Source organism: Ammospiza caudacuta, chromosome 15 (assembly GCF_027887145.1).
Source record: "Ammospiza caudacuta isolate bAmmCau1 chromosome 15, bAmmCau1.pri, whole genome shotgun sequence".
Lineage (NCBI taxonomy): Eukaryota > Metazoa > Chordata > Aves > Passeriformes > Passerellidae > Ammospiza > Ammospiza caudacuta.
In genome coordinates, this window is record NC_080607.1 from 5,943,968 (window position 1) to 5,966,959 (window position 22,992).

Here is a 22,992-nt window from a genome sequence, read left to right on the forward strand (position 1 = left end):
GTTTAATCAAAGGACAAGAGACTCTACACAGGTAGGGCAAGGACAACCATGTTTCCTGTCACTATCCAGTGCTCTGTTCTCCAAACCAATCTTCCCCCTTTGTCCCAGCCCCTCATCCCAACCAGCTGCTCTTTTAACCAGCTCAGAAGCCTGGCCAGGTACACACACACCAGTGAACAAGGGGAACACACATCACATTTGATATACCAGAGACATTAACACAGACAAATGAGATGGAAACAGAACATTCTTACAAGACACAACTTGAATTTATGTTTATTTTATATATATATTTTTATATATATATATATACCTTTGTATAGATTAAACTGGGGGGGATTTTATCATATACATGTTTTTGGTATAATACATGAGGAACAGGGACAGGAACATAGCAAATATAAATCAGTACATTCCTTCAGTGAACTCCTTGACACAGCGAGAGTGAAAAATTGCATGCAATGGGGAGACAGAGAGAAGGGAAATCAATTTTATTAGAAAAAACAAAGAAACAAGATAATCTAGGTACAACAGTCAACAGAGGAGCAGCACTATAGATGGCAAACCTGTATAAATTAAAAGAAAATTCCACTCTGACATCTATTATGCTTTAAAGTGCAATGAAGCCTGATTTATTTACCTACAGAATACAGGAAAGTTTCCCCCTCTCCCCATTCCAATCTATCCCTAAAAAAAACCAAACCAAACAAACAAACCAATAAAATAAATCTAAAGGATATACATTATCCACAGTCCTATAGAGACGCCTACATCTACTCAGTAGCACCAAGAATCTGATATGGGTGTAATTAAAATCAATTAAAACTCGGGAGCAATGGTAACATCTGTTAGCTGCTTCTGCAGACCTCCTGCCCTTTGTGAGTGCCTGGGGAGAGGAGGCTCCCCTTGTGCTGGGTGACAGCGGCCCAGCGGGTCTGGCAGCAGCAGAGCACACACAGCACAGCGAGAGCAGCGCAGGGATAGGGGGACAGAGAGACAGGGGGACAGAGAGACAGGGGGACAGGCCCCAGCGGGGTCTGCGGGGCTGGCTGGGGGTGTCACACACCTGGGCGGGCGCCTGGGGGAGCAGGACTGACCTACACAGGGGAGGGGTTGTGCGAGTCCAACACGCGCCACGAGCCTCTTTGGTGACAGGGAGGGTGACAGGGAGGGTGACAGGGAGGGTGACAGGGAGGGGGTCAGCACAGCCCCCCTCTCGTGAGCCTCTGGCTGCGTTGTCCTCCGAGGCCAGGGGCCTCTGTGCCACAGTTCATCTGTCTCCACATGCCGACTGTCAGCAGCCCTCAGAAGCCAAAGGTCTCCTGGGAAGCATAGACCATGTAGAGGAAGCCATCCTCGTCCTTCTCCTGCTCGTAGATCTCCGAGATGGGGGTGGACACGCTGACCATGCTGTGCTGGTTCACCAGCAGGAAGAAGGCCTGGGTGGGGTTCAGCTGCAAGCGGCGCCTGTGGGGCAAGGTCAGAGTCAGGGCAGGGTGGGCGCCCTCACTGCCTGCTCCTCCTCCCCAGCAATGCTGTGCCCTTGGGGCCAGGCCTGCACAGCCAGGGCCTCCTCTGGACCTGCTCCCACCCCTCAGGACATGGTGTCCATGAATCTGAGCTACCCGAGGCTCCAAGGCCTCCTGAGCCAGGATTCTGCAAAGCCCTCCTACTCCAAGGGCTAGTAAGGACAAAGCAGAGGGGCCTCTTCCCTCTGAGTTGAAGAATAAAAAGAGGGGATGGGATCCCTTCATTGCTCATGAGTGCCCCTTGAGGGAGAGACCCCAGCCCTTCCCAAGGCGCTCAGAACCTGCCCTCCCCTGCCCCCCACAACAGCCTGTACCACACCCAAGGATGCTGGGGCTGCCACATCCCCATCCCTGCCCTCAGCAGCTGCCTCACCCTCACCCCAGCACCCTGCAGTGAGTGGCCTATGGGCAAGGACAGGCTCACTAACCCCACTCACCGGATTATTTTTACCAATTCACTCATGTTGACATGGTCTGGGACAAGGAACTTGGTCTTATCCAGCACTGGCAGCTGTTTCTCCCCTTTGTAGCGTTCAATGATGACCTGGGGGAAAGTCAAGGGCAGGATTAGTCATGTTCATAGTGCCCCACACTGGTCCCAAGGTCAGATACAAATCCAACTAGCATGGGTAGAAAAGCTGAGGTACAGCCTCACTTTGCTTCACTCTCACAAGAAACAAAACAAAAAAAGGACATGAGCACTGAGCACCAGGCTGGCTGCAGATGGCTCTTCATCCATCACCTGTGCCTGAGGCAGGCAGTGAACAGTGTCCAGAACAATGAACTAAAGCACCAAGTGCTCTGACAGGCTGAGAAACAGTGGGCACCACTGGACTGATACAGATTCTGTACTCTGGCATGCAGGACATCTGAAGAGGAGTGAAATATTTTAACATCACTTTCTGACTGACCAAACCCACAGGTTTTGCTGGCTTGAGCTACAGACAGCTCATGATGCAGTTTCCTTCCTGCTGCCATTCAGCATCCCTCTTCCTGCTCAGGAACAGCTGTGGATATTCCCAAGCAAGCAGTTCTCAAGTTCTCAGAAGTCCCAGTGAAGCCACTCAGGCATTCCTTCAGAAAGGGGGGTTTGGATTTCACCAGTCCCACTCCTTATGTTAACAGCCAGACTCTGGGAAGGATCAGAAACCAGGGCCACCCCAGCTGTGCACTGAGCTTCCCAGGCACTCCTGCATGGTGCCACCACAGGGACAACCCAGCCTGTCCCCCTCTGCCAGACATCTTGATTGGAAAAGTTCTAACCATCCCTACATTCTGAAATGGCTGAATGATGATTTCTGATCCATTTTCCTGCTATTATAGTTAATGATTTTCTTCTGTGAAGCTGTTTGCTGACAGCTACAATCGCTGTTCTAAACCAGCCTGGAAATGTACCATTGTATTCTGAGAAATAAAGTGGCAGGAAGTTAAAATAGGGAATGTACTTCTAAGAAAAATGAAAATAAGTGAAGAATGTATAGCTTAGTATGTTCCCATTGCAGTGCTGCTCTCTCACATCTCTCCAGCAACCTGCTGATTTCCCCACAGAGAGACTCTTGAATATCCATCAGTCCATTATCCTCTCTCACCTGAGACTGAACATTATTTTTCACTACAAGGCAAGGAATTGCCAGAATTTGTTTTCCCAGGTCCTTTCCAAAAGTACTCGAGAGCTGCAAATGGCTTTTGGCAGCAGAGGGACGGAGCAGGGTGCAGAGAGGAGGATCCCCAGGAGATGGCTCTGCGGAGCCAGAAGGACCAGAGAACCCCTGGGAACACGGATTTCCCTTCCCTCTGATCCCGTGTTGGCACCTCAGCCTCTGCAGCAGCAGCAGCAGCAGCAGCAGTGGAACCCGTGCCCGGCTCCCCCCGAGGTGGGTCAGAGCCCCCGGCTGGGACAGAGCGGAGCCCCGGAGCTGGGGATGGCTGAGGAGCCCCAGGCTGGTGGGACAGGCTGGGCTGCAGGCACCAACCACAGAGGGGTGAGGGGCCCTGCTGGGGCTCTGCACCAAAACAGCCTCTGCAGAGCCCGCCCTTGTCAGGATCTCTCGCTGGTCACAGTGACCCCGAGAAAAGTTGGAAAGTCTCTTTTCCCAGCCCAGCACTTGAAGGAGGAGTCAGGGCTCTTCATTTCTCGGTCTCAAGGTTGTTTATTGTATTTTATCTATAAAAAACTTTCTCTTGCCCTGCCAAGGTTCATCCAGCAGGACAGTTCCAGGCACTCTGCCTGCCCCCGGGGCAGTGTTATGTCTTTATACTAAAAACTACATATACAATGTTTACAATTAGTTTTCAATACCCATCACCTATGTTAGACAGTGAGCTTCTACTCTAAACCAATCTGTAAGTGCCATCATCACAGCAGAAGATGGAGGCCAAGAAGAAGAAGAAGGAGAAAGGCTGGACATGCCCAGTTCCCTCCATCTTGCCTCCTGAACCCCCATACCAGAAACCCCAAAATCTACTTTTTCACCCCATGATAACTTCACTATTATTCTTAAACTGTTGAGGCTTGCTGATCTTCATAGAAGGTTGGTAATTTGCTCCATGGGTCATAATCAAACCCACAGGTGTTTTGGGCTCTGTGCCAGGGTCTCTGAGCCCCCTGGCAAGGTCCTGGCCATCCTGGACAGCCAGAGGGATATTCTGGGTTCCCACATACCCTGGACAAATCTCACCAAAGGGGAGCCCAACACCCGGGCCAGCAGCATGTGAACGAACACCAGGCAGCCCTCATGGGCAAAGGAGGATCTGATTAAAGAACCCTTTCTGCAACAGAGTAAATCATGCATTGGGACATCCCCCACCAAGCTGTTAATGGCCCTCCGTCCCTGCAAGGAGGGCACAGGGAGGACAAGATGAGCAGAACCATCCTGCTGCATTCAACTTGACTCTTACAAGCACAGGTGAGTGTGATGGTGTTCACAGGGGTTTTTGGATGAGGGAAGAGACGAGGATCTGACTCCATGTTTCAGAAGGCTTGATTTATTATTTTATGATATATATTACATTAAAACTATACTAAAAGAACAGAAGAAAGGATTTCCTCAGAAGGCTGGCTAAGAATAGAATAGGAAGGAATAATAACAAAGGTTTGTGGCTTGGGCTCTCTGTCCAAGCCAGCTGACTGTGATTGGCCATTAATTACAAACATCCAACATGGGCCAATCACAGATGCACCCTGTTGCATTCCACAGCAGCAGATAACCATTGTTTACATTTTGTTCCTGAGGTCTCTCAGCTTCTCAGGAGAAAAAAATCCTAAGGAAAGGATTTTCCATAAAAGATGTCTGCGACAGGTGAGTGTTTTGTCTGTGGGGAGAGGAGTCCTGAGGAGCTGAGCACTCCCAACCCCACAGACAGGGATCTGCTGGGAAACACAGGCAGCAGTGGCCCCTCAGCTTTTTGGTTTGCACGGAGAAGCAGTGACACAGCAGCTGTTTGTATATCCCCCTTTACCTGCAGAGAGGGCCCTGACACCTGGATGGTGCCTCAGCTCTCACAGGAGCAGGACCAGAGGCTGGTGTCTCTCATTACCAGCCAGTTCCATCCCAAGAGGAACCACCTTTAGATTAACCCAAGAATGGGATGCAGTGGCTGTCCTGGCTCCTGGAGCAGCAGCTGCCTTGTGCTCTGAGCAGACACCGAGCCTCTCATGTAGAACAACTCCAAGAGCTTCTGTTCCCAGAACATGAGCTGCTATTTGGGTAACCCAGCTAAGAGAACAGGTGGCCAATGGACAAAACGTTCTTGTCTAGCCCTGGAGGGAAAAGCATGATCAGATGCTAAAGTTACACTCCTGTGGCCCCAGGGAGGGAGTGCACAGCCACCTCCCAGCCCATATCCTCTTCCAAGCTGCTGCCTCCAGCCAGGCCTTCCTCAGCATGGGACACCTGCTCTTGCAGAGGGAACCACCACAGATCTCTGCAGAAACCATGAGTGGGCACAGGTGGGGAGGGGAAACACTCAGGGCAGAGCCTGAAGTCCTGGTCCTGCTGCAAAGGGGCTTGGACAGTGTTTGTGAATACAGCCTTTGTCTGCAGAGATGGACAGGGAGGCTGGTAGGGAATATGGCCAGATGTGGGGGTCAACAGAGGCAAGGTCTAAGCAGGAGTGAGGCTGGGAAGGCATTCCCAGCAGGCACAGAGGCTCAAATGTGTGTATGCAACACCTGGCTGACATCCACAGCCAGGCACAGACTGACACAGACATCACACCAGCACAGCCTGCACCAGTCCCACCCTGTCCCCTCTGGCAGGTGCTTTAGTGGCACCAGACACAGCAGCCCTCAGTCACAAAGGTGCTCTGGTGTTGATCCATCCAGAGTCATGTCAGTGCTGGACACTGGATCTGCAGCTCCCCAGAAAAGCACTCCCAGGAGCCCAGAGAAGGGGGTCCCTTCCTCTGAGTCCATATTTTGGGTTTCCACCCACCCCTGTGCCAGGCCAGGGCATTATGTGGGACATCCCAGCTGCCACTGTCTCTCCATGCTCCTTTGTGGGTGCCCAGATGAACCCAACAGAGCCCAAATTCCCCCTCAGCCCTCCCTGCCCTCACCAGGCCTGCCTGGATTTAGCACTGCAGGGCTTTGGGAAGGGGTTTGCTCCCGTTGCTGCCCAGCACCAGCTGCTCCCCAGCAATGTCAGACTCTCTGAGGGTTCAATCATCTCCAGAAAGGTCCCTGGGGCTGAGAGAGGCAGGGACAGTGCAGGGGCACAGGCTCCCTGTCCTCTAACAGGACAGAAATGATTCTGAAAACATATTGAAGCTGTGGATGGGGGTCCCAGTGGAAAGGCTGAAGGTCTCTGCTTGCTCTGACTCCCAAGGAGGAGCAGCTGGAGATTTCCTCCCAGCAGAGCAGAGCGTGAGCAGCCCCTGCTGCCAACACAACCATCTCACCTTGCCTGCAGGTGTGCCTGTGGTCAGCAGCTCCTGCCAGAGCAGGCAGCTCTGGGCCTGCAGGGACAGCACAGGAGCCCCTGGCATGGACAGGGGACCTGGCTCCTGCTGTCCTCGCTGCACGTGCCAGGGGGGCAGCCTGGGATGAGCCTTGCGTGAAACAGAAGCAAAGAACTCCACGTCAGCCCCTTCCTCAGCTTTCCCTGCAAGTTCCCTCATGGAAACAGGAGAGATGAGCTCTTCCCTGGGCACACGGCCAGGCCATGTCCTCTCAAACCCTCCTGGCCCCCTCTCAAAGCCAAAGGGACTTGCCCAAGGACTCTGGCTGGAAACTGGAGATGCAGGAGGGCAGCAGGTGCTGCACAGCTTTGCTGTGGTTTCTGTCAGCACTAAGGGTGTGACCTTGGATCTCCCTCACTGCCCTTGCTGGGGGCTCAGACCCCTCTGCTGATTCCAAGGGCCTCTCCAGGGAAGCCAAGCACTTGAAGAACACAGCTCCTGTCTCTCACAGATCACCAAGACCTTCCCACAGTGATGAGTCTGCAGTGCTTGGACCATAGCAGTGCCCACACCGCCCTGCTGCACCAGGCTCTGACCACTGCCCTGAAACCTCCCTGGGACAGGAGAGACAGCACCAAGCTGGTGTTGGGCTCCAACAGGGACCAGGCCTTTAGAGACAGCAGTGACACAAACACAGCTGGGCCCCACGAGCCTTCGTAGACCTTCTCACCACCTGATTCTTTCTAACCCTCCAGCAAAACTTGCATTCTGGTGTTGACCCCAACACAAAGAGCCCTCCAGCCATGGGAGCTCTCCCACCATGTCCCAGTAATGCTACAGAACTCTGCCTGTGGATGCACAGCTCTTGCTCCTTCTGTCCGTCCCCCAAGCAACACACATTTGTATGCAGGCACCTGATACGTGCACATGTGTGCATTTTATGTACAACTCATTTCTAGCCTGGCCTTACAGCCAGAGCCTGAATGCACTGCAGTCAGCTCTGCCACAGCTCTGGAGAAATGCAGAGCCAGTCTAATGCCATTGAAACCACATTAAAAGCAGAGGTAATCAATGTGCTGACAAACTGGAGCACTGGCCCAGGGTGCTGTGAGGGGCAGCCCTGCCCTGCTGAGCTGGAAACACGTGAACATCACATGAACACCACAGTGCTGGTGGGAGGAGAGGAGAGGACAAGAAAGAATTCTTCTGGCTAGAAAACACTGTGCTAAAAACAAAACACGAATGAGACAGAAGAGGACTGAGATGGGCCAGAGCAGTTTGAGACATTCAGTCTTGAAGGCCAAATGCTGATAGCGTACAATTTTAAGACAAGGTTGATGTTCATCCAGCACTGAGAGGGAGCTGAACTAGGAATCCTGTCTTTCTGGTCATTGATGCTGTGATACAGCAAATAGTAAGCTGAGCAAGCCCCAAGTACATAACTTCATTGAATCATGGAATGGTTTGGGTTGGAAGGGACCTTAAAGGTGAGCAGGGACACCTGCCACTAGACCAGGCTGCTCCAAGCCCTGTCCAACCTGGTGCTGGACACTTCTAGGAACAGGATGTTCCTCTAAGTTCTCCATCTTCTCAGGAAGAGAAGCAAACACTCAGGTAGGAACTCAAAAGCAGACTCAGCCAAAGAGCAACTCAACATATCAGGTGTGACATGGGCAGGAAGAACTGCAAGCTCATGCTGTCTCACCTGTGCCTGTCAACCACAGGTGCTGGGACAGCACAGAATGGCTCTAAATGATCCTAAAAGAGACTCTGTGCTTTCAGAGCAGTGAAGATCAGCCCACACTCCTTTCTCTGGGCAGAGAAATCCTTACCAGGCTATCCAGGACAAATCAGGTAGCTACTACAGCCAAAACAAAAGCCATTTCAGAGTCTTCTCCTACTGCACTTGCCTGGAAATAGATTTGAGATGAAATCAGCCCCCTGCCTCCAGGGCAGCGTGGAGCTTTGGAGCTGTGCTTTGCATGCAGAGAACACAGCTGCTGTTGGGCAGCTGGCACACACGGGGCACTGCAGGCTCGTGGGGACCATCCTCTGCTGATTCCAGGCAGCAAAGCTTTGCAAGCTCCATGGAGGCCACCCAGGAGCACAGAGGGGTCCTGAGAACAAAGCCTGACAAGAAGAGTGAGAACAATTCACTTACTGGGATCTTGTTTGGATGCTGCTCTCGGATCTGCTGCACTTCTTTACAACGATCCGCTGGAGGGAGAGAAGTGAAGAAATCAAGTTAGAAACACCTGTGGGGTAGGGCAAGCAGAACTGAGGGGCCCACCCTGCCAGCCACAGCCTGACCCAGAGGGGGACATTTTCCAAGGAATGCATATCCTGCTCCCCAGGCCTTTTGTGAGCATGCTGTGCCAGGTGTCAGCTCCAGTGACCAACCCTTCATGGGCTCAGCCACCCCAGGCTGGGACACTGCCTGCTAAACCTGGGCAGCACACCTGGGATCAGGAAAGTGAAAGGACACCATAAAGATCACAAAATTCACTTAAATCCACCCTAGGCACGTGCAGCTCCTGGGTGCAGGGCAGAGCACAGCTTTGGGGACTGTGCTCATTGTGTCTCCTGGATGCCTCCCCCAGAGGGACAGTTCTCCAGCTAGGGACAGCTCTCCAGCCATTTCCTCCTGCCTGCTGCTCACTTCCAAGCACTCCCTGGCACAGAGCCTGGCTCCACAAGAGCTGCACCAAGCCAAGGAGGACTCCTGCCCTAGCACAGAGCTGTGCAACAGCTACAACAGCTCTTGGCCTGACATTGCCAGGCCTGGAGGCAGGAGGAAAACCTGAAGCACGGAGATGACCCACATGCAGAAAGACTTTTCCTGCAGTTGTTCTCACACTTTCTATTTTTATTCCATTTTCCTCCAGAGTTTATTGACACACGCAACAGGCAGCAAAGCTTGTGCACTCTTCCAGTTGACAGGAGAAGCCCTTCCCACAGCCCTCACTGCTTTACCAGAGGGCTCTCCTCCTCCCACACCCCGGAGCAGCAGAAAGCAGAGAAGAAGCAGAGCCAGACCAGGGTATGTTCTCTCTGTGCTTGCTCTTCCTGGGACACCACAGACCTGTCCTGCTCCTGAACTGCCACTGCTCTGGGAGGTGCTTCACAGCCTGCACCTGAAATGCCCAGAAACCAAGCCAGGGGTGAAGATCTGACTGAGCACTGCCTAGAAAGGAGATCTGGGTACTGCAGGATCTATCACAGGATCATCCTGCCACACCCAGCACAGCCCCAGCCCAGCCCAGCCCCAGCTCCCCATGGCCCACTGGGAGAATGGAGGGCTGGGTAAATGCATGAGTGTTTTCACCTCAGAAATATTGATAATTTCTCCTCTGAGCACTCAATAAAACTTTATTGCTTATATGTTGAATTTGGCTAGATAAGACCTTGGGAAGAAACTGGAGTTTCTTTAAAAGCCACAAGACTACAAAATCACCAGATCATAGAAAGTTTTGAGCCCCATTTCTGCCTCCTCTGAGAGGAAAATACCACTCTGCTAGGAGCTGTTAGATCTTTTATTCTGTAGGACTCCATAGGCAAGCAACACAGAGCAAGATTATTTAGATTTCATTAAAAATTCAGGCATATTTATTTTGGGTTTTATGACTGAAGATGCAGCTTCTCATGTTTCCTTTTCATCCAATCCAGTGCTCCAGGGATCCAGAGTCATCCTTGTGATACAGACAATTTTCCCCTGAGGTACCAAGCAGCCGGGGAGTGACAGAGACATCAACAGCAACGTGACACTGGCACAGAGACACCTCCCTGGCAGTGCTGAAGGGCACGGTGCCAGCAGCACCCAGCCCACAGCACCCAGCCCACAGAGCCCATTCCCACTTGTCACTTGTGTCCAGGATGGAGAATCCAAAAGGCTGCAGAGATCCAGAGCTCAGCTGGACAGCACTGATCACCATGGAAATTGCAGCAGCTTGACTGCAGCCAGCTCAGACTTGTGGGTGCTAACAGAGCCTGCAGAGCTGTGTCCTCACATCTGGCCAGTCATGCTGGCTTCGGTGTCACCCCAGCCTGCTTCTCTCTCCATGCTGTCATGTGCATGAGCTTCCTAAACACCACGAGCTGCCCTGCAAGATCTCAGGGCTGTGTGCACAGAAGCCCCAACAATGCAGGTAATTGTGAGAAGGGTCAGAGAAGGAATTTGCTGAAGGCATGTTATCATGGTTAGTAAATGAAGGTAATCTTGGACATCCAGCTGGCCCAGGCTGCATGTGCCAAAGGGCAGCCACATACCAGACACCCTCCCTGCTCCCTGGAGGCATCACCAGCTGCAGCACAAGGTGACAGAAGCCATCAGCACCTCCATTTACACAGTGGGAACAGAGGTGCCTCCTGCCCATTGCACTGAAAATGGTGCCACACAGAGAGGAAGAGGGTCCATCATCACTCCAGCTGCACATCAGTGCCCCAGGATCCCAGCCCTGGGAGCACATGGGGAGCAGATGGGGTGCAGTCCTCTGTCCCCACAGCGAGTAGATGGGGTGCCCTGGGCAGAGAGTGGCTGCTGCAGAAAGATCCTTCCAGCTCTTTCTGACTCTGTGCTCAGGAGGAATAAGGGCACAAGACACCAGTGACACAGCTCTCAGATGCCCTCAAGGCTGCGGGGCCACAGTGGGAGCTCCCCTGTCCCAGCCTTTGAAACCTGCCCCATGCCCAGGAGCTGCTCCCTTTGGCTGCAGGCCCAGGGTATTCACACCTCCCTGACCTCAGGGCAGCCTGTGGCAGGAGGCTGATCTGCAGGTGACACAGGGCAATGGCAGCAGGTGCTGCTTTACTCCAGGGGCTGCTGCATCCCTCCAGCAGGTTCATGGATTGCAACTACAAACACCTCAAGCACTGCACTCTGGAATTGCTCACTTCAGGAACTCCACTAGGAAGGCAGTTGGGAGCAATCCCACCTAAGGTGCTCAGGTTCCTGAATCTACAGGCAGAAGTGTCCAGGACACCTGAAGCACTGCTAAACAGCACACTCTGTCCCATCCTAGCCTGGGAAAGCCAAGGAAGCAGGCTTGGCAATCAGGAAAGCTGCATCAATCCCTCAGTGATTCCTGTGCACCCAGGTGTTCACATCCAAGGGATCTCCAGCAGGAGACAGTGATGGTCTGATGGTCACCCACACCCTCCTCAGCCTGGGGTGGGAGCCAGAGGTGGAGCCTGTGACTCATGGAAGCACCAACATCACACAGCAGGAGCAGCTATAAATACCAGCCTTAATTCAGTGTCTGTGCAGTGTAACCTAAGTCACAGGGACACAGAGAAAATGGTTAAAAGGCATTTAGAGAAACCTGGCAGGAGGTGCCAGCCCAGCAGTGGAGCCCCCACAGTGCTGAGGACAGGCAGGATCCCCCCACCCCAGCACCTGCAGTGTTGGCACTCTCACATTCACACACAACAGACCTGACCTTACAAGCTTTCTCCTCCGGCAGCTCTCCCAAACTGTGCTGAAGTTGAGACTTTCCCCATCCCTGCAGCACCTGGCCACAGTTAATCCCTAGCCAATGTGCAGAGCAAACCAGAGCTGTTTGCACAGCCCTGTCCTCATCCATGTTCTCCTCTGGTCCCTCCTGGCTGCCAGGGCAGCACAACACCAGCCCTGAGTGCAGCACAACACCAGCCCTGAGTGCAGCATCTCAGGGCTCCAGGCTCCTGCTGCTCCCACTGACCTGCATGAGAGGGAACAGCCCCATCCTTCCCTGCTCCAGCTGTGGGCACCACATCCCTGCCCTGACGGAAGCCAGCCTTGTCCCCAGTGCCAGGGTGGCAGATCTCAACATGGCAGCAAAATAAAAACCACACAATTTTATTGTTTTTTCCCAGGGAAACTTCTCTGCTAGGGCCTATTGAAAGTCAGGAGTATTTTTGTAGCATTGCATATGCCGGGAAATTGCCTATTTCTCCTCCAAGTGCTGTTTCAACTGTTAAGTACCAACAGCAAAGCTTGCAAATTGCCCAAAACACCAGAATCTTGGCTGTTTTCTTGACTGAGGTCCTTCCCAAGCTGTGCTCCAAAAGATGCGAGCACACAGTGTATCCCATGGCAATGCAGGGTGAGGTCATTTCGGCGCTTCAGGAGAACAGTGGAAAATTTTGAGGCACACTTTGCAAACATTAACCTTTGTTATCAGCTGTGCCCAGGAGCCCTGGCCACGGGAGCCAGGTCCCTGCTGTGCTGGGTGCTGTGCAGGCACGGGATGAAAGGACAGTCCTGGATGCAAAAGAGCCTCAGCAGACAAAAGTTACAGATGGTGGGACAGAAGGAAAACACATGGCAAGTCCTCCAACAGCGCTGTTGCATAAGGGGCACCATTTTCCAGGGATTCTGGACAAGCAGTGCTCAGGCCCTGCTGCTGCCCCAAGGCAGCAGATGGATGACAGGGAGAGGCCCTGCTGCCTGTGACCAGCAGGAATGGTGTTTTCCTGACCAGAAAACACCACTAAGATCAAATACCACCTGGAAACGTCAGCAGTGTGCAGATCAACAGCTCCTGAGCTGGGCAGGGCAGAGAGCAGAGAGCAGAAATCAGCCAGGAGCTGCTGCCCCTCCCTGAGTGCCACAGCTCCAGAGGGCACAGACACATCCCTGGCACCTCCAGCCCTGTGACTTCTCTCTGCCATCCACACAACACCCTGCCAGCCAGCCCGGAGAGGGATCTGCCTGAGATTTGAGGCAGATGCAAAAATGAACGTGTTTCTTCAAGAAGCTGCTGTGGTCAGTCCCAGGGCAGAGTGCTGCTACAGGAATTGGATGGTTTGAAATCAGGATGTGTGTGGGATGAGCTGGCAAGGGCTGGAGACACAGGCCAGTTATGCAGGTCATTCCAGATGAACATCAATGACTATTTCTGTAATATCACACCACCCTAAGGCCAGACACCTCTAACCACCAGGAAACACCCAAATTGTGAGTGTGTGTGGCTCACCCAGCACCTGACCTGACCTGTCCTTGCCCAGTGCTCCTTCTCAGGCCAGTGGTGCTGCAGGAGGAGTGAGAGGAGATCCCACATGCAGGAAGGAAGGAGGCTGTGCCCAGGGCAGGTCCTCAGCACCCCAGAGGGTACCCAGGACAGCAGCACTGCAGACCTGACAGTGATTCTGACTGCCAGGTTTATTTTATTTGTCTGTCTGCAAAGCTGGGTGCTCCAGACAGAAGAAATGACTCAGGACCAAACCTACACTGCCCTGAACCTAAAAGCTTTGAACTGATAAAAACATATCTCTGCATGACAGAATAGGTGGAGCCTGAAGCTCCACTGTCCCTGGAAGTTATTACCAGCATAAACATGGAGCAGTGGATGCTCTGTCTTCATGGCTCTCCATCCCATCACTACAGCTGCAATAATACCAGATGTGCAGTGTCTGGGGGGATTTTGGAGTGCCAGGTTCTTGGGCCCTGTCACTGCAGAAGCATCTCAGCATTCATTTGCAAAAATTCCCAATCTTCCTGGCTCCAGAACAGAGCTTGAAAATGGATTTTAAGACACAAAGAGGAAACAGCTTCATTTTTCTTAGCAGTTTAAAAGTGTAACAGGAGTATGATTTTGAGCCTGGCTCCAGGAATGAGCATTTGCATCTGGCAAATCACAATAAGGCTCAGCTTGTGATCAAGCAGAGCCACACCACAACTGTGAACTCTAAATAAACGTCAAGACACTTGTCCTCTGGTTGTACAGTACCACTGTGACAGGACAAGGCAGATTGGCATTAAACTGACAGAGAGCAGGGTTAGATGGGATACTGGGCAGGAATTGTTCCCTGTGAGGGTGGGCAGGCCCTGGCACAGGGTGCCCAGAGCAGCTGGGGCTGCCCCTGCATCCCTGGCAGTGCCCAAGGCCAGGCTGGACAGGGCTGGGAGCAGCCTGGGACAGTGGAAGGTGTCCCTGCCATGGCAGGGGGTGGGATGGAATGGGATGGACTTTAAGGCCCCTTCAAAACAAAACCATTCTGGGATTCTGTGATCCACCCCTGCCATGGGCTGTGCAGGATGAGCACTGGACCTCCAATCACCCAAACAGCTTAAAAAACTCACTGCCCCCTCTGAGCCTGAGGGGGAAATGGGCAGCACCTTCTGTGTCATGTCAGGATGGCAAACAGAGGATTTACATCACAGTCTCAGATAAGGAGCTGCTTTTTTGCTCAACATTTAATCACATTTCACTATCCTTGGTAAAGGAACAGCAAGTTCCCTCTGTACCCTGGGGAGGCTGTGCCAGGGTTTCCCTCTGCCTGCTGTGTGACCTTCCACCTGCACAACCTTCCCATCCATCCCCATCCATCCCCATGACAGCAGGAACACTCTCAGATTTCTCAGGGTTTACTCAGGACATTTCAGATTGCTCAAAGAAAGCCCCAGCCCTGCTGGCAGGATTGTATTTTGGTGCAGCCCCCCGTGCACCAGGAGCCTCTGCCCAGCACAGTTCCCTGCTGTTTGTGCACAGACAGGCCTGGACATGCACAGCTGCTCTGGGGACACATGCCAGACACCAGAGTCTTGGATGCATTCCTGCATTTTCTCTCACAGCCTTAAAGCACCTTCTGAGGACAAAAGGCAGCAAACAACAGCATGACAGAGCTGGTGGTGTTGACACACAGCCAGTCAGGCACAGAATGTCACCCGAGCAGGTGACACACTGTGAGACCTCCCAGGTGACTCTCCTGGCTGTGATCCTGCTGGGACTGACCACAGAAGGAACACCAGAGCCAAGGGCCATGACTTATCCATGGCTCATGGCTACTCACTGGCAGAGGTGGCAAGGGCCCACCACCCTGCATTCACCAGTCTCCACCCTTCTGGCTCAAAGGAAGATCTGAAGTTTTTATAGTGAAAAAAAAATTAAGTAATGAACAAAACACACAGATTATATTATTCCTGGCTGCCAGTCAGGACCTTGTGTTATATAAAAGAATAATAATAAAAAAATCAAAATTTGTGGTCTACATGTCAGTTTGGCTTTTGTTCTGCAAGCCTGTTCAGTTCTTCAACGCTGATAATGACCCCCACATCCAGTCAAGTCACAGAATGTCCTCAGTAATTAATCCAAGACACAGGCAGCTAAGCAGCAGCTTGGAGCAGCATCCTCCTCTCAGGGAACCCCAGCTCCCAGAGCACAGACACCCACAGACCAGCCCAGGGCCAGCGAGGGCTCACAGACCGACCTCACATCAATATCCAGATGTTTTCCCAAGCCATCAAGGAGCAGAACTGTTGTGATAAGCCCAGGATGGTGTGTGAGGCAGACAGTGCAGGCCCTGCTGGTCTCTCAGTGGGTGAGCCCCCAGGGATGCCACTCTCCAGAGCCAAGAGGGGATTTGCTCCGCACCCACCCCTGCCTTTCCTCTGAGGAGGACTGGCTCCCCCAACCAAGGGCAGATCTGCCAGAGGATGGAACCTGGGATGGGAACACTCTGTCCACAGAGGCTGAGGTCAAACCTCTGTGTTTGTCCACAAGCCAGGGGCTCCAGCTGAGCCAGCAGACACACGTGGGTGTGCTCCAGCCTCTGTTCCTGCCGGACACGGGACCGAGGGGCTCTGGGTCACCAGCCAGCCCAGGATCCAGGCCTGTGTCCATCACCACACTGGTTTGTGCTGCACTGAGGACACAGCTGGCAGCTGCTGCCAGCCCAGTGCAAACCCTGCTCAGGAGCAGTGGGACAAGGCTCCCAAGGACTCGTGTTCCTTTCGGGAAGCGCAGCGGTGCCGTCAGGCTGCTGCACGCTCCCAGCACTGCCAGGACAGCCTGTTCCTCTGACAGACTACAGCTTTGTTCTGGGAATTGTTTTGGACTCCTGCAACAGATCTGAACACGCCTCAGCCTGTGGGTTCAGCACATGGATGCAGAGGGTGCTGCCACATTTACCCCCTGCACTCACAGCAAGGAGGTTCTGCTGCCCAGGGCTGGCCCACAGAGCTCACCTGACACCAGGGACAGCACCTGAGGCCACGGCAGAGTCACTGCTCCGTGCCCTCCACACACCTCAGGTCAAACCCCTGCTGCTTCCCAGCCAGTCCCCTTCTAAGTCCTCACAGTGATGAAGAGAAATCAGGAAATTTTACTCAGGAGAGACCCAAGACCAAGCAGATGAACAAACATAAGGAATCCACAGAAAAATTCCAAAAATACAAGAAGGGGGAACACAAGCATTGAAGAAAGCAGAATCTTTGCTGAGGAGCAGCAGCCCAAGACCTAAGGCAGCCACTTGCCATGAAACTGGAGCCTGGGTGCCTTTGTAAACAGCCATAGCCCTGACTCTGCCTTTTCACTGTTTTTTTGGAACCCTTCCATTTCTGTAAAGTTTTGAAGCCTTAAAAATCAAGCCATTCTGAGGGTACAGAATCGCTGGAGATGTTTTCCTCCAGCCCTCTCCAACTGCATTGTAAACAATCGCTTCCTGCTCCTGTTGTGTAATGATTCAAAGACAAAAACAAGCCGTATTTACTTTCTCCAACAGAGTAATTCCAGCCCTGACCCAGAGCAGCTGCGGGGGCTGCCAGGCCTCCTCCTCCTCCTGGCTCAGCTCTGCAGCCCAGTCAGCTGAGAGAGCAAAAGGGCAGAGGAAAGTACAGAGAAACAAGGAGCACTTGCAGTTGCCGGCACCAAACTCCCTCACCCGCTCTGTCCCTCCTGGGCTATTTTAATCCTGCTTGCTTTCAACTGCTCTGAGCCTCAGATTTTGTTTTCCTTCTGGCTCAAAGAAAGTCTGAGCAATCCACGAAGGCAAACCCGTCTCCTCTTAACCATAATAAGCTGATTCTCACCAGTTTAACAGTAGGTAGTTACTAAGGGGCTGGTTTAAGACTTTGCTGGTTTTAAGACAGAGCTTAGGAGAACACAGCAGGCTCCCAGCAAGGATCCCAAGCTCCCAGGCTTGGGCTGGTTCTTGTTTGTGCGTGTTCCCTTGGCTCGGTCCTATGGCAGGGGAGGGCTGGGTAAGCATTCAAGGCCAGAAGGGTTGTGCCAATAAAATACCAAATATTTACAGTTTCCAGGAGAGCAGCAAGGGCCTGGATCAGCAGTTTTCAGCAGGCAAAAGCTCCAATTTTAAATCTCATGTAGGAAACGCCCTCACCTACATTCAGACAATCTCTGGTATAATATGAGGGGGTTTTATGGCATAAAAACACTGATTTCAGCATTATACAGCAAATAAAGCTCAAATGCTACCCCTTCCCCAGGAATTTAACCTGCCAGAAACACACACCTTTCCCTGCGCCAGCTGGCAAAGGTCAAGGGAAAGAGCAGTTGGTGTTTCCTCGGATCCCGCTACCGGGTCTGGAGATAAAAATCTGGGACTTTCTACAGTCACCTCCTCACCTTCTGAGCGTCCCCAGGACGCACCTCTGACAAAGGGGTGGGGAGGATGTGAGCACTGAGCCTCCACAACCATCACTGACTCCGTGCGGCACCCTGCAACAACACCCGCCCGAGGCCGCAGGGATGGGGAGCGCGGGGGGCGATTTTTGGGGAGGTCTTTCTGCTCTGACAGCCAAAAGGGATCCCCGGCCACCCCCTCGTCCCGGGCATTGCACGGCCCCTTGCGGCCGCCACCGCGCCCCGGTGACGGCGGTGCCCCGGAGCAGCGGGAACACAGCGGGGATGGCCCGGGAGGGACGCGGTGGGGATGCGGCCCGGGGGCACGGCGGGGATGGGGCACGGCGGGGATGCGGCCCGGGGGGCACGGCGGGGATGGCCCGGGAGGGACGCGGCGGGGATGCGGCCCGGGGGGAACGGCGGGGATGGGGCGGGCGCGGCCCCCCCGGAGCGGGCCCGGCCGGGATGACAATGACATCACCGCGCGGCGGCTGCGGCACCGCCGCCCCCGGCCCGGGCCCCGCTGCCGCGCCCGCCGGGACCCGCGGCGGTCGAGCCCGGCCCGGGCGGGGCCGGCCCGCAGGGCAGCACGGCGGGGGCGGCGCAGGGCAGATCCCTACGTCCGTCCGTCCGTCCGTCTGTCTGTCCCTCCCTCCCGCGCGGCCGGTCCCGGCTCACCGAAGGTGCGGCGCTGCTTGAAGGGCCGGTCCGAGGGCATCGCGGCGGGACCGGGCGGCACCGGGACCGGGCGGCTCCGTCTTCGCTGGGGCTGCGGCGGAGCGGCGGTGACGTCACCGGGCACCGCCCATAGGGGGCGGGGCTTTGCCCGACCGGGGCCCCACCCATCCCCGCGACCCCGGAGCTCGCCCCGGACGGGCCCCGCAGCGACCCCGGGGATCACGGAGAGCACCGAGCCACGGAGAGCACCAGCAACCCCCGGGGCACGGGCAGCACCGAGCCACGGGCAGCACCGAGTCAAGCCCGGGCCACGGACAGCACGGAGCCACCGCCGGGTTTGGGCCACAGCCCAGCCCGTGCCACCCCTGCCATGGGCACGGACACCTTCCACTGTCCCAGGCTGCTCCAAGCCCTGTCCCACCCGGCCTTGGACACTCCCAAGGATGGGACAGCCGCAGCTGCTCTGGGCACCCTATGCAAAGCCTCGCCACCCTCACAGGGAAGAATTCCTCCCCTAATCCAATCAAAATCTCAGCTCTTTTAGTCTAAAACCATTCCCTATTGTCCTATTACTATCTGCCCCTCTCTTTTTTATAAGCCCCAACATGGCAGAGAGCAGCTGGTGACACGAGGATGCTGTGCCATAGGAACACCGTGGCAGAGCATCCCCATTTCCCAATGGGACATGATGGTTTATTCATAGGTGTCCCCAAACAGGAGCATTTTTTCCATTTCTGATGGAGCAGAGCACCTGAGGGCCCTGCTTAAGGCAGCAGCAGTACCCCTGGGCTGGGGTTTCCAGAGGTGCTCAAAGCACAGAGGTGTCCGTGACTCTGGCCTGCAGCGGCATCTGCACATCTTGACTCAAACACCTTCCAAGTGTCACTGCCAGCTCTGGGCAGCAAATGTGGCTGCTGTGAGAAGGGTGGAGAAGGAGGGATTGGGTGGGGATGAAGCCACAACAGCTCGGAGCACAGATTCCAGCCAACAAACCTGGACAGAAACTGCTCTCTCACTCCAACATTTGTGATTCCCACATCTACCCCAATCATCTCCTGCTAACGAGCCCCTTGTTCTCCCTGCTGCATTCACAGCCATGGCTATGCTGAATATATTAAGGCCTGCAGCACAACTACAAATAGGGCAGCTATTTCTGGAGCTGGTAAATGAATCAAAAACAACTGCAAACAGAGCGTCAGTGTTTCACCAGGTCCAATATCCCTCCTCACTGCACACCACAACAGGAGCTGTGTCATTTGGAGCAGTGTCTCCTTGTTACAGTGAATTGGCACAAAGCAGGAGTGAACACAAAATGTTGAAGGATTAAGTATAACCTCGGTAAAAAAAAAAACCAAAACATGAAAGATGCAGTTTTGAAAGAACTGCTACAATTATTGTGTCACCAATTTAAACAAATATACGTTTAACAAGAACTGAAGATATTCTTGTTTCCCTGTTGAGTTTACCCAAGAAAGAAAACACTTTCATGGCCAATATAATGGATTTTCCTTGACCAAGCAGTAGTTAAACAATCACACACTGGTAAGAAAGTATAAACTCTTCAGATTCACTTTCATAATTAAGATACAAGTAGAGATATTAATCTCTGATATAAGTCCTGTTAATCAGAGAATACTGAAGGGAAAGCAGGAATGTTGAATCAGACATGGCAAGTGATGACCCTTACAGACTTCATCCTCAGCAAAGGGACTTGTTACTGTTGCTATAAAGTGTGAACCTCTTTTCCGTGACAGGAATGTGAAAGTCTTTCCAATTTAGTGATGGGGCCCCTGGTTTTATCCATGCAGACCTAATTGCAGGACTGGGGCCATAATTCCACAGAATATTATTCAGGCACCTGGAAAAGGAGAAAAACCTCCATTTTATAGAAGCTCTGGAGCTTCTCAGCCTGTTAGTGTGCTTCCAGAAGTGGGATGTGGATCAAATAAGTTTGATTTAATTTATCCACTTCTTCCTTCAGCCCTCAGCTTCCTGAACAATTCTGCACACATAAATGCCTCTCTTGCCTGGGCTTACTGATGTCACTGGCAAAACTCCTCATTTAAGGAAGTGCATTCCAGATCCAAGCCCCCCTCTCCCCCAATCAGTCAAAGGTTTAAGGCAGCGGTGAGCTGTCCTAACATGACCTGGAATCATCAAGGAGCTTCCCACATGCCAGCATTCCACAGGGTAGCACCACTGATAAGGAGCACTCCTGGATCTTGTGAAACCACAGCAGTGAGGGAAATCTCCCTGAAGGAATCCTGTAATCCTGGTAAAGGAAGTGTATTTTTGCCAGCAGATCTGTGTTGATGCTCAGGCCAGGGCAGTGTCCGAGCTCCTGCCCCTGCAGCCCCAGTGCTTCTGCTTCTCCTGCAGCTGCTGGGTCCCAGGATTTGTGTAGCTCTGCTCACCTTAGCCCAGCCTCTCTTGGTGTGAGATCTTCGTCCCCTAGAGAAGTAGCTAAGACAAGATCAAACATAAATCACAGACTGGTTTCTTTGTAAGGGACCTTAAATCAGTTTGGGAAGGACAATAAGACACTCAAGTGTGTCCAGAGGGGGCAGCGAGGCTGGAGAGGGGCTGGGAACACAAACCCTGTGAGGAAGGCCTGAGGGAGCTGGGGGTGCTCAGCCTGGAGAAAAGGAGACTCAGGGCTGCCCCCATCACTCTCACAGCTCCTGAAAGGTGCCTGTGCTCAGCTGGGGCTGGGCTCTGTCTGCAGCAGCACTGACACAGCCAGAGCACACAGCCTCAGGCTGCACCAAGGGAAATACAGGCTGGCGATCGGGAAAAAGCTTTTACAGAAAGGGTGATAAAGTTCTGGAATGGCTGCCCAGGGAGGTGGTGGAGTCCCCATCCCTGGGTGTGTTTAACAAAGCCTGGATGTGGCACTGGGTGCCAGGGTTTGGGTGAGGGGTTGGGGCTGGGTTGGACTCAATGATCTTGAAGGTCTCTTCCAACCTGGGCATTCTTTAATTCTGTGAATTCTATAAACTCTTCCAGTCCCACCCCTGCCTGTTGCTATAGGACACAAACAACACAACACACACCAATGCTCTCAAGGCAAAGACAATGGAAGTTTATTTTCTAACTCCAACTTTTACAGTTTTCCAAAAGTGACAATGGATTGGAGGGTGACAGTGCCACCTCTCCAATGACACTGGACAAACCAACAGTCTATCAAATTTCTTCCACAAAAGAATGCAAAACAATAAGTTATTTACAGAAAGTGTGGGAGAAAGTTTGCTACAAGAATGTAAACATCAGAAGGTTTAGAAAATCTTAAAAAAACAGGGCGACACCTGCCCACACTTTCCACTGTCCCAGGGTGCTCCAAGCCCTGTCCAGCCTGGCCTTGGACACTACCAGGGATGGGGCAGCCACAGGGATGGGGACTCCTCCATGCCCTGTATGTGAAGGACACTCATCAGTCCCCTTAGGCAGGGCAGGAGTTTCCTGTGAGGGCTCTGGAGCCAACACAAATCCACACAAGGTCTCTACAAGCTCAGTTTTTGCAGGGTTACCTCCACTCCTCTGTCAGAGCCTTATCTCAGCAGAGGCAGCTCATCCTGGGGCCTCCAGTGCTGCCCTTCCCAGCCCAGGGCCATCCCCAAACTCCCTTTCATTGCCTTGTTAATCCATCAGGGTTTGTTTTCCAGCAGATGTTTCCCCAGCCTTCAACAGGGATCCCCCAAAACCAAAACTGACTTTTCCAGGACAGCAAACCAGGCCAGTGTCCAGCCCCAGCACAGAGCAGCTCAAAGGTGCAGGTGGCACAGGATGCTCAGGCATCCTGTGATCCTGGCTACAAAAGAGGACTGGGACCAAAATGCTCATTTTTCTGCTCTTCCTCAGTTTGGCAGTAGTTTTACCATACAAATAACCAGGCTCAGAGTCACAAAGTACAGGACCAAAAACTGAGCTCCATCCATCCTTTCTTTTGACCCTGTTTATGATAAAGTAGGACAGTGAAACCCTCCCCTAACTTTCATACATGGAAATTGCTGCTAGCTCTGTGACCCTCTAATGGTCCTGATCCAAATAATCTTCAGTTTAGTTTATTAGTTTAGTTACTATTTAGTTTAGTTATTTTTTTCCATAGTAACTAAATGGCAGTTGTTGTTCTTCAGCTTCCTTCACCTCTTGCCAGTTTTAAAAAATAAATCTGAATTAATTTTGGGTGCTGGTGTAAAGGTGGCACTACATGGCCCAAGTAAGGCCCTGCCCATATGGACTGGACCAACTCCTTGACTCCAAACCCAGCTTAAGAGCCTTTCATTCAAATCCCCAAGTACATTTCATGCCAGGCTGCTCTCAATCCTTGAGAAAAAAATCCCCAAACCAACCCCCAACCCTCCAACCAACCAGCACACAGCAGCTCAGTCATTTCACTGCTGTTTTATGATCTCAACACGACAGAAAAGGGCTGTGATCTTTTGTTTTGCAATAGGTTATCTATTACAGCTTGTTTTAACTAAAACCAACACTCAGCACTCTGTGTCCCAAGCTACTGGTAGGACAGCTGCCCTTAAGGAAGTGTCCAG

At 52.8% G+C, this 22,992-nt stretch overlaps 1 protein-coding gene across 1 annotated transcript; it reads right to left on the bottom strand.

Moving 5' to 3' along the window:
• Positions 1-247: 247 nt before the first annotated feature.
• Positions 248-18,572, bottom strand: MAP1LC3A (microtubule associated protein 1 light chain 3 alpha). The gene is made up of 4 exons (XM_058814661.1): positions 18,446-18,572; positions 8,590-8,645; positions 1,967-2,073; positions 248-1,467 (listed from the first exon to the last, which is right to left on the bottom strand). The coding sequence occupies exons 1-4, from the start codon at positions 18,483-18,485 to the stop codon at positions 1,305-1,307; spliced, it is 366 nt and encodes a 121-aa protein (XP_058670644.1). The 5' UTR covers positions 18,486-18,572; the 3' UTR covers positions 248-1,304.
• Between the last annotated feature and the right edge of the window lie 4,420 nt (positions 18,573-22,992).

Bases quoted from the DNA above. Each gene is read 5' to 3' on its own strand.
- MAP1LC3A (XM_058814661.1), bottom strand. From the start codon at position 18,485: ATGCCCTCGGACCGGCCCTTCAAGCAGCGCCGCACCTTCG. The intron at 8,646-18,445 runs GTGAGCCGGGAC...CTCTCCCTCCAG, and splicing joins CAAGCAGCGCCGCACCTTCG to CGGATCGTTGTAAAGAAGTG. The intron at 1,468-1,966 runs GTGAGTGGGGTT...CTTGCCCCACAG, and splicing joins GAATTGGTAAAAATAATCCG to GCGCCGCTTGCAGCTGAACC.